This window comes from Cnephaeus nilssonii (genome assembly GCF_951640355.1).
Source record: "Cnephaeus nilssonii genome assembly, chromosome: 7".
Classification (NCBI taxonomy): Eukaryota; Metazoa; Chordata; class Mammalia; order Chiroptera; family Vespertilionidae; genus Cnephaeus; species Cnephaeus nilssonii.
The window spans coordinates 19,404,714-19,425,135 of record NC_137078.1 but is presented as its reverse complement, the minus strand read 5'-3'; the positions used below and the strand labels follow the sequence as shown (position 1 = coordinate 19,425,135).

Below are 20,422 nucleotides of genomic sequence, written 5' to 3'. Positions count from 1 at the left end.
CTCCATCAACTTCAAATAATAGCATATCCATTCTTTAAGCATCTTCTTGCTCCCAACATAGCTGTATTTGCTGACCTTGCTTCCAAATTCCCTACTTTTAATTGCCTTTTGGATTTTTTAGTTTACGTGTCCTCAGACAACCCCATGTAAATTTTAATAGAACCAACTCATTGTCTGCCCAAATCAGGTCTTCTTCCTAATTCTTTTATTTTTATTGATTAAGGTATTACATATGTGTCCTTATCTCCCCATTGCCCCTCAACCCCCACACACACACTCATGCCGTCACCCCCCTGTTTTCTGTGTCCATTGGTTAGGCTCATATGCATGCATACCAGTCCTTTGGTTGATCTCTCCTCCTTACCCCCACCCTCCCCTACCTTCCCTCTGAGGTTTGACGGTCTGAAAGATGCTTCTCTGTCTCTGGATCTGTTTTTGTTCATCAGTTTATGTTGTTCATTATTTTCCATAAATGAGTGAGATCATGTGATATTTATCTTTCTCTGACTGGCTTATTTTGCTTAGCATAATGCTCTCCAGGTCCATCCATGCTGTTGCAAATGGTAAGAATTCCTTCTTTTTTTACCACAGCGTTATTTCTAGTAAAAGAATCACCATTCTGAAATGGTCGGGCTCAAACTTTTAAAGTGTCCTGGCCTTTCTTTCTCTGTGTCCACTAGAATTACATGTAGTGACTATGACAGAAACCTGACCACTGTGGCTTAAACAATAAGTGGTTGTTTTTCTCTTATAAGAAGTCAGGTGGTGGGCAAGCCAGGACTGGTGCTGCTGGTAAAAGTGGCCAGACTGCTTTTGTCTTCCTGTTCTACCCCTTAGCAGGCAGCATTTATTCCTATGGACATAAGATGATTGTTGCTCCTGTCGGGTTGCATCTGCCTCGAGAAGGGAAAGAGTGAAAAACACTGGTACATGCTAGCAAAGTCTAAAAATGTCTTTCCTGGAAGTCCCTCCCAATAGACTTGTACTTTCAGCTCACTAGCTAGATCATATCACATGTCTTCATATAGCTGCAAGGGAGGCTGCAATTTTGGATATTTTAACTGGGCATATTGCTGCATTGAACAAAATATTAATAAGGAAGAAGGTAGGATGGCTACTGGGTGGGCAACTAGCAGTGTCTGCCACATGGTCCTTTGACCTCTTTTGAGATAGACATAAAATCCAGACCTTTTTTCCCTTGTTGATAGCAAATGTACTCTTTCCTGAGCATTCCAAACACTATGAAACTGTTGCCCCTGTCACTGCATGCCACTGTAACTTTAAAGGCCTCCTATTTGAACCTGACCTTTCTAGCATGCTGCCTTTATCACATTGTTTTGTGTTTGTGTTGTTTTTTTTTCTATTGTTCTCTATTACCCACAGGGTAGCTGCAATTTCTTAGGCAGACATTGAAGGCCCTTCATAATGTAGTATCCTTCTGTCTTTGCAACCATGTCCTCCACTACTTCAGCACAAACCACCTGCTTCTGTAAACTTAGTCTACCCTTTTTTCCTGGAACAAACTCTGGCCCTTTCCTATTAAAAAGCCATACTTTATACATGTCCTCTTCCAAACTAATAACAATAACAACAGCAGCAATAATACCTAACCTTTAGAAAGTCTTATGTGTGAGGCCCTATCCTAAGGACTTTCAATGTATTTTACTGTTAAATTAATAAACACCAAGTTAGATAAATACTATATGTTCCCATTTAAGAAGGAAGAAACTAAGGCTTTGAGAAGTTATCACTTCTTAAAGAGAGACAGCCAACACATGGCAGTTTTCCAAACCACACATCAGTTTTCCAAATTACACATTTGTGCTGAAGTAGTGGAGGACATGGTTGCAAAGACAGAAGGATACTACATTATGAAGGGCCTTCAATGTCTGCCTAAGAAATTGCAGCTACCCTGTGGGTAATAGAGAACAATAGAAAACACACACACACACACACACACACACACACACACACACACAAAACAATGTGATAAAGGCAACAGGCTAGAAAGGTCAGGTTCAAATAGGAGGCCTTTAAAGTTACAGTGGCATGCAGTGACAGGGGCAACAGTTTCATAGTGTTTGGAATGCTCAGGAAAGAATACATTTGCTATCAACAAGGGGAAAAAAGTCTGGATTTTATGTCTATCTCAAAAGAGGTCAAAGGACCATGTGGCAGACACTGCTAGTTGCCCACACATCAGTTTTGATCCTAAGTCTTCAAGTCTCCCTCCAAACCAAGTTTACAGAGATCTCTCCCTTCTCTCAATTCCTGCCGTATTTTTAGCATGTGCTACCTCTATTTTTGGTAATACTTTTAAATGTATGTATATATATGTATGTTGTTTACTTAACTATAGGAAAGCTCCTTAAGAATGGGGACACTTAGTATCAAATATAATAGCTTGTACATAAAAGCATTCAGCAAGTGATCAAAGATGCTGATGACTGATTTTCCACCACAGAAGCCAAGCAGCATGCTGGGGCACAAGAGCATGAGGAGGCGCTGGGGTCAGACTGTATTCAAGTCTGGAGATAGCTGGGAAGACTTTGAGGACAGTGATTTTGGAACCTCTCAAACCAAGAAACCAAGCATGAGTGTTTTCAGAGAAAAGAGGAAAAAAGATTCTCCATTTCGGTAAGATTTCAGATTCCTCTGGAAAGTATATTTTTATTATGCATCAACCTTATTTTATTCCTTAAGTATAAATGAATGTAGATATTAAAAGATAATAAATAGCTTAAAACTAACTTACCTCTAAAAAGGTAATACTTGACTTCTCCCAGTAATGATTCTCAGTACTGATGGCTGGGTGCTGTGGGTGGGTGGAGGAAGGGGTTCTTGTTAAAGTTTTAGTGTGCCCTCTTGAATTATGATCACCATTATTCCCGTTTGAAATTCACATGCCTACTTGCAAAAAGCAAAGCATACCCAGATGGTGTCCAGATTCAACTATTTGCATGCTATTCTAAACCTTTTTTTTTTTATCATTTCCTGAGCTTTTTCTGGAGTTTTAATATCTCTGGCAGTCCCTTTTTAAAAAAATATTTTTTTATTGATTTCAGAGAGGAAGGGAGATGGAGAGAGAGAGAGAGAGAGAGAGAGAGAGAGAGAGAGAGATCAATGATGAGAGAGAATCATGATTGGCTGCCTCCTGCACGCCCCACTGGGGACTGAGCCCGCAACCCGGGCATGTGCCCTTGACCGGAATCGAACCTGGGACCCTTCAGTCTGCAGGCCGATGCTCTATCCACTGAGCCAAACCGGCTAGGGCTGGCAGTCCCTTTTTATAAGTTGAATAATCATGAGCACTTTACTCAACTTTGAAGTGAGGGTGGGTTAAGTTTTGATGAACGTTTTGGGAAAATATTTTCTTTTTCCCCCCTCTTTGGATCAGAAGAAAAACAGGGAGAAAAGATGTATCATGAATCAGGAAAATTTATCTAATCGCTGTTTGGTATTATATATTGCTGAAATCTTCATTTTGAAGTACACATACCTGTGAAGGTGCATGAAGACTCTCTAAAGGGGATACCTGCTTGGATAATTCTTTTTTAAATTAATTTTTATTGATTTGAGAGAGAGAGAGAGAGAGAGAAGCATGGATTTGTTATTCACTTATTTATATATTCATTGGTTGATTCTTATATGTGCCCTGACTGGGGATTGAACCTACAACCTTGGCATCTCAGGACAATACTCTAATCAACTGAGCTACCTGGCCAGGGCCTGCTTGGATAATTCTTAGAGTTCCATAGTATTCTTCCCTAAAATATATGAGCTGGAGAATAAACCTGCTTAATCTACTTCCCACTTTGCCAGAGAGTCACCTCTCAGCCATTTTTCAAATCTTGTATGGCATAAGGGTATAATAACCTGAATGGAGCTAAACAAAGGAAGAAATCAGAAGACTCGCACCTTCAAATAATTCTAAAGGCTTTCTGTCGATCCTTGTCTTATGCATATTTCTCCTAAGAGGAAAAGCCTGTGTGACAAATAGGGTATTTCAGTATGTGTTAGAAAGCATAGAAATTCAGAACCACTTGAAGGACCAGAGCCTAGAGCTGCTTTTAGTTTTAAGTGTACTAGAATGTTTTGTGTCACTGACATCAGTGGGTTAGTTGCTAGAGGAAAGACTTGTTAAAGTAACCATGTTGAAAATTGGTAGAATTTCAGCAATTGGTGTAACTACAGTGGGCTGAGGGGAGGGAAGACATCAGAAATGGGTGGCAGTCTTTCTCCTGTGTCTCGGCTTCTCCTAAAGTGGGCTGGGTGGCCAGAAATTCAAAGGGCAGCCAACAGAGTCCCCAAAACTTACTTTACATAGTATATGCTTTAGTAGACAGTTGACATGGCTATGATTGCCTTCCCTTTCCGCATGTCTTCCCACATTATAAATCCACAACTATAGCAATTGTAGGAAAAGTAGAATCATATACACGGGCAATTTGCTGCTCAGTTAGAAAGCTTTCTGTCGTGTAATGTCTAGTATTAGAAATGATTCTATGCACTGCCTATATTAATTGGGGGCAAAGGTTGTCAGTTAGTGCTCCTACCAGCAAAAAGACTGATGGGAACCATTTGTGAGGTCACCTTGACTGTACTGAAAAGGTGTGCAAAGGGGGGTGAGCAGTAGCGTCCTCTTCTCACTCTGCACTCTGTAATGCTGCCCTTTGTTGACTTCCAAGGCTTCCAGAGTCCGTGCCCTCAGGCTCCAACCACTCCGCAGTGGGAAACAAGAGCTTACCTGCGGCTGTTTCCCTGAAATCTGATTCCAAATTATCAACGGCTTCAACAGCTAAACAGTACTACTTAACACAATCCAGGTACCTTCCAGGTAAGCAGAGAAAATAACATGTTTACTGCTAACAACAATATAGATAAGTCAGGCTCACGTGTCTTGGAATCTTGTAGAAAGGGCACCCGTGAAATAATATAATCACATGCTCTTGGCTGGCTCAGCCTTGTCAGTACTTGTTACCAGTGCTTTTCTGGGCCTCCCGCCTCTGTGAATACTGTCCTCGAAGTGCCTGGCAGACAAAACTCAGGATGAAGAATATGACTCAAAAAAATAGCACCCTCCCCCCAGGAAAGCTATGCCTTTAGGAAATGCTGCATTTTATTAAAACAATGCTTACACTCCCATTACAGCTTTTTAGAAAATGCAGAATGTTTATACTGTTTCCCTAATGATCTGATTTATGCTTTTGAAAGATCATTTGGGCTGCTGAGTAGAACATGCTAGAACAGTGGTTCCCACAGGGGGGCAATTTGATTTTTAAGGGGGGCAATTCAAGAATGAGTTATTAACAGTGAATTTTTTGTGTTTCTTATGGTTCTAGGGGCTTCATATAGAGTATATAAATATATATTGTGACATATTTATACATTTCAGTTCTCTATTATATGTTTTGAAACTTTATTTGCTATTTTTTCATATCACTTCATATATTTTTTAACAATTTCTTAGTAATTTTCAACTGTCCTTTTGTTCTTTTATTTTTCTCTTTCATGGACGCCATGTTCTTTTGGAAGCTTGTTTAGACCAAGTTAATGGCCTTTTAGGCTTCCTCCACATGAATAGGCGTTAACTTTTTGAATAAGAATTATATGTCACGGCGGCGGGAGGGGGGCGGGCGGTCGGGGCGAGGGCAATCAGATTGTTAGAGATGCTTAGGTGGAGTATGGCCAAAAAAGGTTGGGAACCACTGTGCTAGAGGCTCAAGACATGCAAGGAGATTGGTCAAGAAGCCATTGTATATGTCTGGATAGAAAGGATAATGGTGTGTTCCATAGTTGGAAAGGCAGATAGAGAACTGGGTAAAATCTAGATGTATTTCAGTAGTGGAACTGATATGAATTGCTGATAGATTAACATGGTTAATGGTAAAGAATAGAAGGAGTTAAGTGTTGGCTTCTGGGTTTTTGACTTGGCAACTGGTTGGATGGTGATGACTTTAACTGAGAAAGGGAAGATTAAGAGAGGACTGGAGTGTGAAAGTAGAGAATCAGGAGTTAAGGTTGGGATGCCTATTAAACATCTGAGTTGATGTATCTAATAGACAATGGGTGTATTAATCTGGAGCTTAGGGGAAAGATCTAGACAGATGGTGGGGAGTTTATGTTAATAGAATTTTCTCTTCAAAATCCACTTTTAAAAGTTTAAAATTCGATTAAGTCTAAAGGGAATCAATTTTTAAATCACTGTTTATGTATACAGATACATCTTTAGTCCAGCAGGAGGAGGAGATGGTCTTTTTCTTTTGTGCTGTCATGGGCACAGTCATTTACAGCTTTCTGAATGTAATAAGCAGGCCACTGGGTTCATCTAAGGAAGGTTCTCTTTCCACACCGCAGCCTCCAGAAGTAAGCCACAGTCTTTACTTCCCAGAAGCTTGTTTGGGAAGGGTAAGGAAGATGAGAGAAGAGGTTGAGACTAGACTGATAGCAAGAGATTGATGCGTAACGTATTTTTCTGTTTACCTTTTAGGCAACAATATAAATTTCAGTTCTAGGAATCCAATAAGGACCCACTCCTGTTGTCAGTAATTGAGGAGAGAAAAGAATGAAAGAGGAAATGGTTTAGAAAGGGTTTGCACTTTGTTTTTGAATAAAGATTTTTTTATTGTAAAAATGTTTTTAATGAGTAATTGCTACCTAGTGTATTTTCTTTATTGTCAGGTAATACAGCCTACCGTAGTTCTATTTGTAGGTGTTCTGTTAGAAACCAAAATCCATAAGGAGCTACATCCTATAAAAAAGGGAAATTATTTACCTGATGGAGTGTTTTCCTTAGAAAACTGATGATAGGTCATCTTGAAGCTTGGTACAGAAAAGCAGGCTTGTTTCTGGCTTCAAAACAAAGCTGCAATTACATGTCTCATAACTGTGAAGCCCTGCTGAGGAATTCCCTTTGTGAAAGCAGAAGCTCCGACTACCTGGAAACAGTTGCTAACTTCCTGCAGTGTTGGCAGCCCTCGGTGAGGGTTTCTGTTGTGCTAGCTAACGGGAACCCACAGGTGTGACCCAGAGCTTTAGACTGCGTTATGTCTCTAGTGCCTCCTACTTAATTGTTCAATTTAATTGTCAGTAAAAAGAAAGCAAGTCAAGAAGATTTCAATCTCTTAAAAGTGGGTTAAAATAACACCTTTTGATTACTGGTACCAAAGCCTGAGGTTGACTCCACATTTCAGATTTCAGAAAATCAGAAATAATTTAACTGTTTAGATTTTATTCTAATATACAAGCAAGCTTCACAGACAAATCTTTACATGTCTACTCTGAACTTCCAGGCTCCCAGCGTTCTTGGCCACGTGTCTGTTTTCCCAGCCACACTGTGGTCCTTGAGGGTCTGGCACAGAGCACACACTCAAAATAAGTGATGACTTGGAAATACCTTTTTGAAGAAAATTTTTGTACCACTGTAATTTTTACTAGACATTTTAGTAAAAAAAAAAATCCAAAGTTTAATTATTGTGTTTTAGAAAATATCTTACGTTTATGAAACAAACTGTGAGGATTTCAGGTGATTGTGCTTATTAGGGCTTAGGATCATGTTAAGATTCAGAAAAAAGCAAGTATTTGCGACACGTAAACAAAAGTTATTTCCATTCTCTTCCCCCAAGTTATTTCTAATCTTTGTATGTATAATGTATTTTTTCCTTCAAGTTTATGATCACACTCTAAACTTTGAAATGACTATTTTGTTCTTCTAAGGTGTAAATCCTAAGAACGTGTCCTTAATAGCCAGTGGAAAGGATATAAATCCATATACTTGGAGTAATCAATTATTTCCTAAGTCATTGGGACCCATTGGGGCAGAACTTGCTTTCAAAAGGAGTAACGCAGGTAAAGCAAGAATACATTTAAAGTATAAATTTTCATTGTTTTTCTTCTGCAGATATTTACTTTTAAATATATTGCAGCTGCCTCCTTCCAACCAAGATACCCTTGGGGGAACACAAAGGGTTTCCACCTGGTGCTTGAGCACAGATAGTTTTAAGGGAATCCTTTGCCAGATCTCAACTTCCATATGGATTCTTTCCTAAAATGAATCTGCCTGAGCAAGTGTTTCTGTTCTCCTACTTTACAAAAGAAAAGAAGACTTCTCACTGTCTACTATGGTGTGTTTCCTATTTCCCCAAAGTGTAAAAATATCTGGGGTGGCTATGAAAGGGATAGTTTGATGTACTGGTGTCAGTGTTGAGAACATGATTGGGGAACAAAGCCTTGTTAAGTCAAGTGGTTTCCAATTCTTAACTTTCAAAAAATTGAAGGAGAACCTAAATGAGTTATTAGCTCACAGATAAGTAAAAATCACTTTTTATGAGATCACTATATGACTTTTGGTCTATAACTTTAATAAGACTACAGTGATAAAGCTGTAACAAAACACCTTTCATTCCCAACTATTGGTTTACAATAACATGGTTTTTTAGGACTTCCACCCCCAAAAATTAAAAAAAATAAATAAATAGAATTGATATTGAATGCTGTCTGATTTTAGCAATAAGTAGTATTCATTTGTGGATACATAAAGACTTGAAAAAGGTCCCATATTTGTCTTTTAATTTTGGGGGGAAGTTAATAGATTAATTTCCCCCAAAATTACTTTTCATGTGTAATAATCAAAATTTAGATATTCATCTTTTTGATTAATTATATACAGTAAAGCATTATTACTAACTTAATGCAGAAAAAAGTATTTTAATATGCTTATGGTTACAAGAAAGTTTTTAAAGATTTCAGTTTACAACTTAAAGACTCTTAAGCCTAAAATAATTATTTGGGTAATATTTGGGAGTTATGAATCAAAGTAAAACTCTAGAGAGAAAAGGGATTATTATGAAATTTCCAGCTTCTAGAAATAAAACCTGTTCATGTGTTTCTTAAGTCAGTATTGGTAGGCATAAAAATCACTATGATATTTAGACTCCTTTGGTTATATTTAAAGAGATGTAATAGTTTTGTTTTTAAATGTCTATAAGTATAATATGCCATAAATTACATCTTTTGAAACTAAAACTTAGGGTGAAAAATTTTATATATCAGCTTCAAGTGTGTGAAGAAGTAAAGAATTCTTTTTTTAAAAAGTAGGTAGTTTTGGATCAAAAAGTTAGGGGATCACTGTGTAGCAATTCAGTCGTTCTGATACAACATCAACTCACTTTGGGCATTTTATAGTTTTCCAGACACTTTGAAGACTCAGGCTCCCCATCTAACATGTGCTCAGGTGTCAACATTGCAGCACTGTAACTTACTTATTTTTTTCTCAGTTTAAAAAAAAATACTACTTACTGAACCAGCCACTTAAATACAAATCAGTGCAAATGACAGCACTGCAACTTTGCCATCAAATGAAAGCTGTGATAACACATGAGAAGATTTTTTTCATAGTAAGGGTTCTTTATGGATCTTTTCATTAATCATCTAATCCATTTTTCTCTACTTTTCTTAAAACATTTTCCTTATTATTCTTTCTTTCCATCTGCCTTCTCTGTAGAAGAAAGCATAATTAAACCAATTGAAAAACTATCATGCAATGAAAGCTTTCCTGAGAAATTAGAGGACCCACAAGGTAAATTCTGGGCATTATAGATGAGTGCAACTTGCTCTTTGAACCTCTTGTTCAATTTTCTTCTCAACATTTGCCCCAAATCTTGTCATAAAAGGCCATTGTGAAGGGCAAGGTCTCCTGCTCTCGGAGCCAGATCAGAGGAGAAGGGACACATTCCACATCAGGAACACCTCTCTGCAGTAGTTGGGGCTCTGAAGCTCTATGCTTGTCTTCTTAAATTATGACAATTTGTACAAATTAAGTAAGCCTACCGAAAAAGATATTTGCTAATTTTGTAATAGATATTCCTGTATTTTTTAAAGTTCTGAAACTTATTTCTTAAGCATTAACAATCATTAAAAAGTAAAGGTTGCCCAGGTGAATAGAGATGGTGCATTTTGTAGAGAGTCGGTGTTGCTGCTTTAAATAGTACTGACTGTTGGCTCCAACCTGAAAATTGGCAGCTCACAAGGTACGTCACGTGATAAGCCAAAATAATTTAAGAAGACTTCTCTTTAGGTCATTTTGTATGCATTTTTCCTGAGCAACTTCTTCCCCCAATAGGCAGAAGCCTCCTGGGATGTTCAGTGTGTAGTTTTTAGAGTCCGACACACACCATTCTGTTACTCACCAGCCTTGCCATTTTGGACGAGTTATGTAGGGTCCCTAAATCAGTGTCCCCATCTATAAAATGGAGGAAATAGTATTTACCCAGGTATTATTATATAGCCATTCCTAGGATTTTTGTCAAACAGTATTTAATAAGTGTTTGCTCTGGCAATAAGGATAAAAGCAAGAGAGATGTTCTGAAGTTGCTACTAAATGTGACCACTGCCTTGAACTTCCTTACAAAAAGTCTTTTGAAGTAAAGGACTGACTTGTGATTTAAAATGAGTACTGGAGGGCAAGTAAATGTCCAGTAAGACCGCGGTGCTTCTGCCAAATTCAGTATTGTTAAAAATTGTATCAACTGATTTTACTGTGTGAAATCCTTTAGTGTCTGAGAAGTAGCATTGTGGTTTGACATTTGTTGGTTCAAGAGCAAACACTTATTGCGAGCCTACTGTGCACAGCCCCGTGGCAGACATCAGGGACATGGAAGGCCGGAGTCCAGACTGGCGAACAGATCACACCATGTAAAGCGTGCTCCCGTGGTAGCTACCACATGAACAGCTCTTTGAAGCCCCCAAAGCTGTGAGCACCGACTCACCTTTCCTCTGCCAGGTCTCCTCTCCAGCACAGCTATGCTCCTTAACAGAGCAGCTGTGTTCATTTTTCCTCATGTTCTCAGGTTGCTCAGCTCCCTGGAGTTTGTCCTCGGGCTCCTGAAGCAGCGCCCGCATTATCCCGGTGGCCAGCTCCGGTGGGCAGTGCCGCCCCTCCAGACCGCTGCGCCTAGTCTGCAACTCCTCCTGTCTCCACACGCTGTGTTCTCTTGAGTTTTCAGAGCCTGCTCTTCCTACCATCTACCTTTTTATTCTCTCTCCTCCACCGGGCCTCTTCCCTCCCCTAATGCTAGTGCTCCCTGGGGTTCTACCCTGGGTCTTAGCTCCTCTTGCAGTCCTTCTGAGATGACTCCTCCATGCCCGCAGCTCCATAACCGCCTTACTTGGTCACTCCAAACCTCCCACCTGCTCTGTCTCTGCGACTTGAATACCCCATAGGCCCCGTATCTTCCCCAACACCTGATTCTCCTCATATTGTTGGCCTTAGTCACCAAAATGTCAGACATATTTCTCTCTTCCCCTCCCACCCCATATACCCACTCAGTTGCCTCTCCGTCCCCTCTGGGACTGCATTAGTTCAGACCTTCGTAATCTCCCCTTGCAGCTCTAGCAGTGCCCTCCTAACTGGTCTCCTGCCTTAGATTTTCCCCTTTCAACCCGTTCCTATGCTGCCCCTCGACTGGTCACTCACTAATAGTGCTGAGGAGGAGGAGGACAGCTGACGCTTGCTGAACACAGATTCTGTGCTCAGTGCTTTGCATGCATCTCATTCAGTCCCTACAACAACCCTGAGGATAGTTCACTGTCACAGAGATTTTACGAAATGAAGAGGAGCACAGGGCACCGCAGGGAGGGGGCTTCTGGCCGGAGACACCCCCGTGTTAAGAACTGGAGCCTAAAAACCTGGTATGTTCAGGGGAACTCAGCCTCTGGTTAAGATTCTAGCTTGGTCATTTGTCAACTGTGAGAACTGCGGCGAAGTCTAAGAGCTGCAGGTGTGGATAATAATATGCATCTATGAGGGTTGTTATATGGACTGAATAGGAATATGTTAAACCATAGTGCTGTGCCTGGAATCTAGCAGATGCTCAAAGATAGAATGTAGAATTAGTAGGGGTAGTATTCAAAGTTACTCTCTCTGGTGCTTTAAAATACTCACCTTCTGACAGTGAAACTTTATGACATATCACTAGGAAATCCTGGAAGTTACGCTACTTATGGTCAGTCAGGATACGCTCCTTCCTTTCTCAAGAAAGAAGTGGGGTCAGCTGGCCAGAGGATACACTTAGCGCCTCTCAGCACAGGGGCTCCAGGTAAGAACGGCTTCGGGTGCGTGTGTGAGGATTATACTCAGACAGGAGCTTTTCAATGTTCCCACGGTCACTTTTCCCAAGTGAAGACGTTTAATCTGGTCTCACTTTATTAACAACAGCTCTAGTTGTTTTTGGCAAAATGTCCTGTTTTTTAACCAAAGCTGTGGTTTGAGAGTCCAATACATAAGAGCTCCCTCTGATTAAGTGGTTACTCAGCCAGATGCACAGACTGTACCATGCAATCCTCATAGGGACCTGGTGGTAGATTTTTTGCAGACCAGGGAATTGCCATTAAGTCATTTACCTGAGGTCACACAGCTAGTAAGTGGTGGAGCCCGGAGAGAAACTGTCTGATTCCAAAGAGTGTGCTGTGCTGCATCATGAGACGTGAGAAGATGCATTTTTCAGAGCTGCCCGCCCAGCGTGGAAGCTTAATGAATGCCGAGCGTCTGTTACGTATCCGTTAACAGGCCGTCGGCTGTGGTCCCATTGGGAGCCCGGAACTGAACTGTGGCAGAGCTGTCGCTGGCTTCCGCTTTGCGGGTGGTGACAGGGTGTGTCCCTCCAGCCTGCGGTGTGTGACTTCCCAGGTCGCCTGCTCTGCAGTGGTGTGGCATGTGACAGCCACAGTCAGGGGATGCTCATGAAATTGGGGTGATGATTTTGTACTGAGCTGACCAGATTTGACTAGAAATGTTCTCTAAATTATGACCATCTAAAGTAGATATCCGCATTAAAGCACCTAAAATAAACACTAAGGTGGATAATCAGAAGTTTGGTAAGATACTAGTACTAGTTGTAGTTTAGTTTAAAAGTTGACTCCACAAGTATTCTCACATCTTATATGAAAATTCCAGTAGGAGTTGCCAATCTTAAAAGTTTACACTATTGGAGCTAAAATTGTAAAAAGCATTGAACTTTTGTAATTTTTTATTTCTTATCACAGCTGCTTAAACAGTACTAAGTTACCTTAGCTGTGGAAAGAACTGCCTCATTACCTCTCTGCTGAAACAAAATATATAAACATCTTATATACAGCAATAATTTTTATGAAGCCTCAAATTTTTAAGCCAGCCTTATAATGAGTTATTAGCCATGGCTTAGTAGCAAATTTTTTTAAAATATATTTTTCTTGATTTCAGAGAGGAAGGGAGGAGAGATAGAAGCATAATGATGAGAGAGAATCCTTGATCGACTGCCTCCTGCATGCCCCCTACTGGGAATTGAGCCCAAAACCTGGGCATGTGCCCTGACCAGGAATCAAACCGTGACCTCCTGGTTCATAGGTCAATGCCCAATCATTGAGCCACACCAGCCAGGCAGTAGCAATTTTTAATGTAAAAGCAGAAAGTCATAATGTTACAATTAATTTTGTTACCTGAGTACCTGCTTTTAGAAGATGAAAATGGGTATTTTAAACATATTTTTATAGGATATTGAAGACCTTTTTATGTGAATTATTTTGTCAGATTAGCATGCATATTCCTGTTTTCATTTTTAAAGTAAATGCTTCCTCGTAACTTTTCATCTCTTTATTTACTCTGCTTATCAGATTTTCCTACCGGTGGTGATAGGAGGAAAGGGACAAAAAGAAGTAAATACTAATCATTCCCACGTGGTCAGTGCAGACCCTTAGGAAACACTGTCTGTAAGCTGTCCTCCAGCCCTCCCACCTGTGTCACAGTTTCCCCGGGAAAAAAACAGGTCATTACCATGTTTACTCAACTATTTCCCTCCTCTCAGAGTCTCCTTTTCTGCTGTTTCTCTTCCTTACTCTCAGATTTTGAAAGAAAAAAAAAGTCAAATTTCTTTCTTCCTCCCCATGTAATCTCTCATCACAAACTTGCTAAAACCTCCTCACCCCCTGCCTTGACAGTAACACAGACTTGAGGGGTGATTTCTTTCATATAGAGCCGCCCTGTAGGGCCCTGTTCTAAGAGCTCTATACGAGTATACATCAACTCATTTAACCCTCCCAATGACTCCGTTACAGAAGGTACTACAGGGTGGGGCAAAAGTAGCTTTATAGTCATGAGTACAAAAAGCACAGAGTTTATTCTTATATTATTTATTCTTGTATTATTTTCCATACAAACAACTAAACCTACTTTTCCCCTACCCTGTATGATCTCCATTTTAGAGGGTTTTTAATAATCTTGTTGCACTGATTAAATCCTTAACTAGAGGTAGCCACCTTTTCCTTCAGCAGACATTGTGTATAGGAACTGAAATGCCCTTAATAGGCCACCTGCAGTTTTTAAAGGAAATGCACAGCAAGGATTAGGGGGCTGACTGAGCCCCAGCCAGGAGGGCTGCCATGCAGAGCGTGCTCCAGCTAAGGCACAAAAAACATTTCTTGCCCTGTCGTGTGATCTGGCCTCCTTTGTCAGTGACTAGTTCTTGACCAAAGGTACTTGAGTCCTAAAACTATTACTTCTCAGAAAGGAATCCTAAATGTCAGCATTTGCCTTCTTGGCAAAATGATTCCTTTTTTGACGGTTTTACAAATCTCCGCCTGGACACAGTTTCTTTCAAATGCACTGAGGACCCAACTTTGGCTGTCAGGACCTGGGAAAAAGCTTGTCTGATTTTCGTTCCCCAAGCCCCTCACTTCCCACCAACGTTAACTTAAGAATGGGTCCCCTTTCCCCTTCTCTGAATCACCTGGGCTCATGGCCTCTTTTTCCCTCCTCCCTCCACTCCCATCCCCTCAACTTGCTCTCTCCCCTGCTGGGGGCACCAGCTCGCTGAATGAACAGACTGATGCTCATCTGTGTTAGGGGGTCCGAACTAAAGGGCTGGCCTGGACACCAGGATGTATTTAACTGCCTTCTAGATACCTTGTCCCTGCCTTTGTGAGGTCGCTTTTATTGGCTTCACCTTTGAAGATTTTAAAACGAGTTAAGAGTAGAATAAAATGATCTATCCGAATACCAAGGGGAGGGCTCTTGGACTCTCTGTCCCAACCAGACTACACAGCAGACAGTGATTGTCACCAGGGTGGTTCCTCACTTAATGTTTTGTTCCCTTTAAACTGTTAGCAGCACATCAGGACCCACATGCTCCATAAGTCCCTCCTACATTCCCAATTTTACAGTGAAATAAAGAAAAACCAGGGACACCGCACAGGTAGAGTATACCTATTTATGTCAGGTATACAAAATGGTCAGACTCCCTTCAAAATAGACTCAGTTTAATCCATAATGACAGCAGCCACACAGTGTGAAAAGAGATTTAAATTCCAAATGGAAAGATCAAACAATCCTCCTTAGAGAGAATACCTGACACCTGCCTAGCTCGCAGTTTGAAGTGAGGAGGGGGTGAAGGAGGGACTGAAGATACTGAAGTTCTCTGTAAAGTGACTTACTGCTTTGTCATTTGAGATGTTCAAGCAACTTTAACAAATTGTTCAGATAACAAATGTTCAACAATATAAAATTTCACAAAATTTTACTCAGCCAAATGTATAACAAACCTTGTGATGAAAGGTTTGGAATCCTAGGAATGGCTCACCTTTTAGAGGGATTCTGTATCATCCATCCCTTAGCCAATAAAAAATTAAGTTTGACTCTAAAAACTACATTTTAATGTTTAAAAAGAAATCTATTTGTAGCTTCATGAAGCCAGTACTTCATAGGATTAACAATTCTGAAAACATTTTCTGTCATACTGTGTTTGAAGATTACTTAGATGTTACCACAGTGCAATTTTATGAACCACTAACACTATGCATACTGCTCATTGAACTTGAACTTGGTCATCTTAGTTGGGTGTTCCCTATCTAAACGTGATGGGCAGTCGCAACTCAAGTCAGAAAGAGCAGCAGTATCAGAACTGTAAACCAGGAGTAATAGCTCTGAAGCTACTGAAAATTCCAACTGGTGTCAACAAAATACTACACTAGAATTTCTAGTTTTAACATTTGAAAAACCCTTAGAGACCACCGAATTAATCTTTTAAAGATAAATTCAAAATTTCCCCACAAAATGAGAGGATGATCACTTTATTTTGAATTTAATTATCAAATAAAACATTCTAATTTCTAATTCTGATTTCTTTCAGAATATACCTGGAACACAACTGGCCGGGGGCAATTTTCAGGACCTACTTACAATCCTACAGCCAAGAACATAAATATTGTGAACCGTGCACAGCCAGTTCCCTCAGTGCATGGGAGGACAGACTGGGTGGCCAAGTACGGAGGCCACCGGTAGGAGCCGCTGTGAAGCCCCATAGCATTGCCCCAGAGTCCTCGGACCCTGGGAAGTGTCTACAGATGTCTACTTCTACTGAGTTCTGGAAGAACTATGTAATAGTGGTACTTTGAAGAGCAAAAATCATCTCCTATTTTCTTTCCTAAAAATGAAATGCATTTTCTTGGCTTTGTTGCCCATATATGGGTAGGACTGATATATGGGTAGGACTTTACAAAGTATTGAATAAACTATTTGCCAAAGTATCAAGTACTTGATATACAAATTAATAGATACTAAGTACAAGAAGCTTTTTAAAAAATGCCTCCAGAAGTGTTTAGTTTTTATGTGTTGTATATTTGCCTAAACGACTTAGTATTTCATCATTTGGCCTCAGAGGTTTGTTGTGTTTTTGTTTTTTATAGCAATTAGGTAGTGCTGTGGGCTGTCAGTTATGGCCAAGGCTCTACTCCACCACTTCGACAAGGGCAGGAACATGGTATCTTATCATTTGTTTTTCTACTTGGAAATTACAGAAGCAAAGATAATGCCAATCTTGAGCAGAATGTATTTCTTAGAAATAAATTTATCTTTAACATAGAGATTTCAAAATTATGCCATCTGATTTCAGTGGGAAAGAGCCTATTATTTAATTTTGACCAATATAATTGCTATGAATTCATGGTAACTATCAAACCCAATGGCTTGACGACTCCCAAATGAACCAAGTCAAGATTCTCTCATGTTCACCTCAAGAAAGTTTGTAAAACTGTGATGTGTGTTCATCAGACTTTCAAAATATGTTTGTTTCTGAGTTCCTATTGGACATAGGGTGATAGGATGTCAGCTGGTTCCCCAAAGCAAACTCTCACTGCTGATCATTGACTCAGCACTAACTCAGAGCACTCACATGTGCTCTAAAGAGCAAATGCATTCAGCTGCTGCTATAGCAGTGCTTTCACTTAGTCCATTTTTTGTCTTAGTTTTATTTCTAAATTGGTTTTTAAAATAGACATTTTGAACTTATGACAACTTTATTTAAACCTGCCATTTTATGGACTGGATATTAGTACTGTATGTTCTTTTAAAAGAGTAATGTTATCAATTGCTAATAACTTTATGTATTTTATGACTTTGTAGTAAATGTTAACGTAATCCGTATCATCTTGTGAACATTATCCAAAGGCACATTATAGTAATAATTTGGTATTTTTATACAGAAGACTCAGCTCTCCTTGTTGAAAAATATTAAAATCTAAAGAATAATTTATGTTGGTGGTAATGGTTATATGTTTGTACAGTTTTAATTACTGTCTCAATGCTAAAAAATTATTTTGCTGGGACTGTTTAAATTCTTAAAAGATATTAAAATTCATATGGTTAACTAGTGTCTTTTCTTTACATTTTTAAAATTTATACTTATATTTTGAGGCCTATTTATTGTTTTAGTTAGCTAACTGTGAGTTGTTGTGGGATTTTTTTTTAGCAGTTTTAAGTTTATCAAAAAATTAATTGGAAAGTACAGAGTTTCCATATATACTCCTTCATCAACCCCTCCTCAAATTTCCCCTACTATTAACATCTTGCATTAGTGTGTGACATTTGTGATAACCGATGAGTCAATATTTATACATTATTAACTAAAGCCCATAGCTTACATTAGGGTGAATGCTTTGTGTGGTGTATTCTATGGGTTTTGACAAAAATGTATGATGACGTGTGTCCACCATGAGAGTACTATACAGAATGGTTTCACTGCCTAAAACCCCTGGAGCTCTGCCCATTCATCCTTCCCTCCCCAACTCACACCTCTGGCAACCACTGATCCTTTTATTTGTCTTTATAATTTCTCTTTACCCACAATACCATGTAGTTGGAATCATGCACTATGTAGCCTTTTCAGATTGGCTTCTTTCAATTAATGTACACTTAAGTTTCTTCCCTGTCTTTTCCTGGCTTGATATCTCATTTCTGTTTATCACTAAATAATAGCCCACTGTTCCCCTGCAGTATGCTGCAGTCAAGAGTGAGCATGGAACTCACCTGCACACAGAGGAGGTCACAGCCAAAGAGGCTTTAAAACAATTTCAAAAGATCCCCTTCCCGCCCTAAATAACAGCCCCCTCCCCCGCCCCCAACCCCAATCTCTTCTGGAGATAGATCTGGCCATTAGAGACACTCTGTTTTATCTCATTTACATTTCACGATACCTAGAAAACTACTGTTTCTTCCTTTTTCAGAGGAGGAAATGAAGATGAAGAGATCTCAGCGGACAGCAGAGCTGGAAGTTGAGCCCAGATAGTCTTAGTACAGAGCCTTTCTTCTCAAACACGATTACATTACGACAGAACTATCAATTGGGAAAAGCAACGCAGATGCTATACAAGAGCAAAGATGAAATCTAATAATCTAAAAGCAAAGGTTAGAGTATGGGACCATGACTAGGAGGAGGGGCCTAGGGTAACCAGGGCGTCAGAATGGTCAGCAAGCTAGATGCATACATAATTGTGTTGAATAAGTATGTTATTATCTGAGGGTCTAGTGGAACAGGAATAAACAAGGAAAAGAAGAATAAGAAAGCCATTTATATGAATAACTGTATGCCAACAAATTAGACAACCTAGACAGAATGGATAAATTCCTCGAAACACGTCTAGACACCTTCCAAGACTGAATCAGAAAGAAAGAGAAAATCTAAACAGACCAATAATGAATAAGAAGGCTGAATAAGCCCTAGCTGGTTTGGCTCAGTGGAGAGAGCGTCAGTCTGCGGACCAAAGGGTCCTGGGTTTGATTCCGGTCAAGGGCACATACCCGGGGTTGTGGGCTCAATCCCCAGTAGGGGGGCATGCAGGAGACAACCAATCAATGAATTTTCTCTCTCATCATTGATGGTTGTATCTCTCCCTCTCCCTTCCTCTCTGAAATCAATAAAATATTTTTTAAAAAAAAAAGAAGGCTGAATAAGTAATCAAAACCTTCCCAAAAGAAAAGTCAAAATAAAAAATGAAAGACACCCTTAGAAATGAACAATGATAGACTTCTGTATTTAAACTTGTCAAATTCAGCCAAAATAGATCTGAGAAAAAGTATACACTTGATCCACTTATGAAAAAAATCAAGTAACACTGAAAATATGCTGAATTTGACCAGTTAGCTTACAAAATTAGAAAAAGAATAGTAATAAAAATAAAGATAAAAGTATAAAATAAGAAATAAGAGAGTCTTTGCCTGATCTCCTGGGCCTGTGGCTAGGAAAAGCAGACCCTGGTGCATGCTCATCTTGGTCCTTTGCAAAGACACCCAGCCCCAGCAGAGGGAGCCACAAGCTGTGACTTGCTGATAGCTCCAACCAGGGTACTCAGGGCCAGTCAGAAACAGCATCTGACATCGTCCTGCACTATAGATTAAAAGTCTTAGCAGATCTACCTAATATATAGACACAAACCCAAACAGGCAGCCAAAATGGGGAGACAAAAAAACACCCCCCAAATGAAAGAACAAGGGAATTCTCCAGAAGAAGAGATAATTGAAATGGAGATAAGAAACTTATCAGATACAGAGTTCAGAATGATGATGACAAAGATACTCAATAGCATGAGAAAAGATATAGTAATTACGAAGAATTACATAGCATTAGTAAAGAACACAGGCCCAGCCAGTGTGGCTCAGTGGTTGAGTGTTGACCTATGAACCAGGAGGTCATGGTTCGATTACCAGTCAGGGCCCATACCCAGGTTGTGGGCTCAATCCCCAATGTGGTGCATGCAGGAGGCAGCCAATCAATGATTCTCTCCCATCATTGATGTTTCTATCTCTTCCTCTCCCTTCCTCTCTGCTATCTATATCTATATATCTATATATACAGTAGGTCTTTGGATTATGTCGGAGATCTGTTCCTACGGCGCCACGTAACGCGATTCTCACCGTAAGTCAGAACCCACCTACATAAGCACCTACGTCACTCACATGGACCAGTAATGAAGTAAAACAGTAAAAAAAAAATTAAAAGAAAGATAATTCCTGACCTTTACTTGTGGTAAATAAATAATAAAAAACATAAAGCACATATGTACATACGTCGAAATGACGGAACTTTTTTTTTTTATAAATGGAGATGGCGACATAACCACA

The 20,422-nt window shown here is 39.7% G+C and overlaps 1 protein-coding gene across 4 annotated transcripts in view; it reads left to right on the top strand.

Moving 5' to 3' along the window:
• The window catches only part of MAK (male germ cell associated kinase), a 59,600-nt gene extending 41,981 nt beyond the window's left edge, over positions 1 to 17,619 (top strand). Inside the window, exons 10-16 of one of the 4 annotated variants that reach the window (XM_079777664.1) lie at positions 2,465 to 2,637; positions 4,689 to 4,837; positions 7,717 to 7,848; positions 9,503 to 9,577; positions 11,976 to 12,095; positions 13,648 to 13,689; positions 16,158 to 17,619. In XM_079777664.1, the coding sequence (XP_079633790.1) occupies positions 2,465 to 2,637; positions 4,689 to 4,837; positions 7,717 to 7,848; positions 9,503 to 9,577; positions 11,976 to 12,095; positions 13,648 to 13,689; positions 16,158 to 16,309 (843 nt within the window). In that variant the 3' untranslated portion in view covers positions 16,310 to 17,619. Of the gene's footprint in view, positions 1 to 2,464; positions 2,638 to 4,688; positions 4,838 to 7,716; positions 7,849 to 9,502; positions 9,578 to 11,975; positions 12,096 to 13,647; positions 14,076 to 16,157 lie in introns of those variants that run through there. The other 3 variants (XM_079777661.1, XM_079777662.1, XM_079777663.1) reach the window with 3 other exon arrangements.
• Positions 17,620 to 20,422: the final 2,803 nt, after the last annotated feature.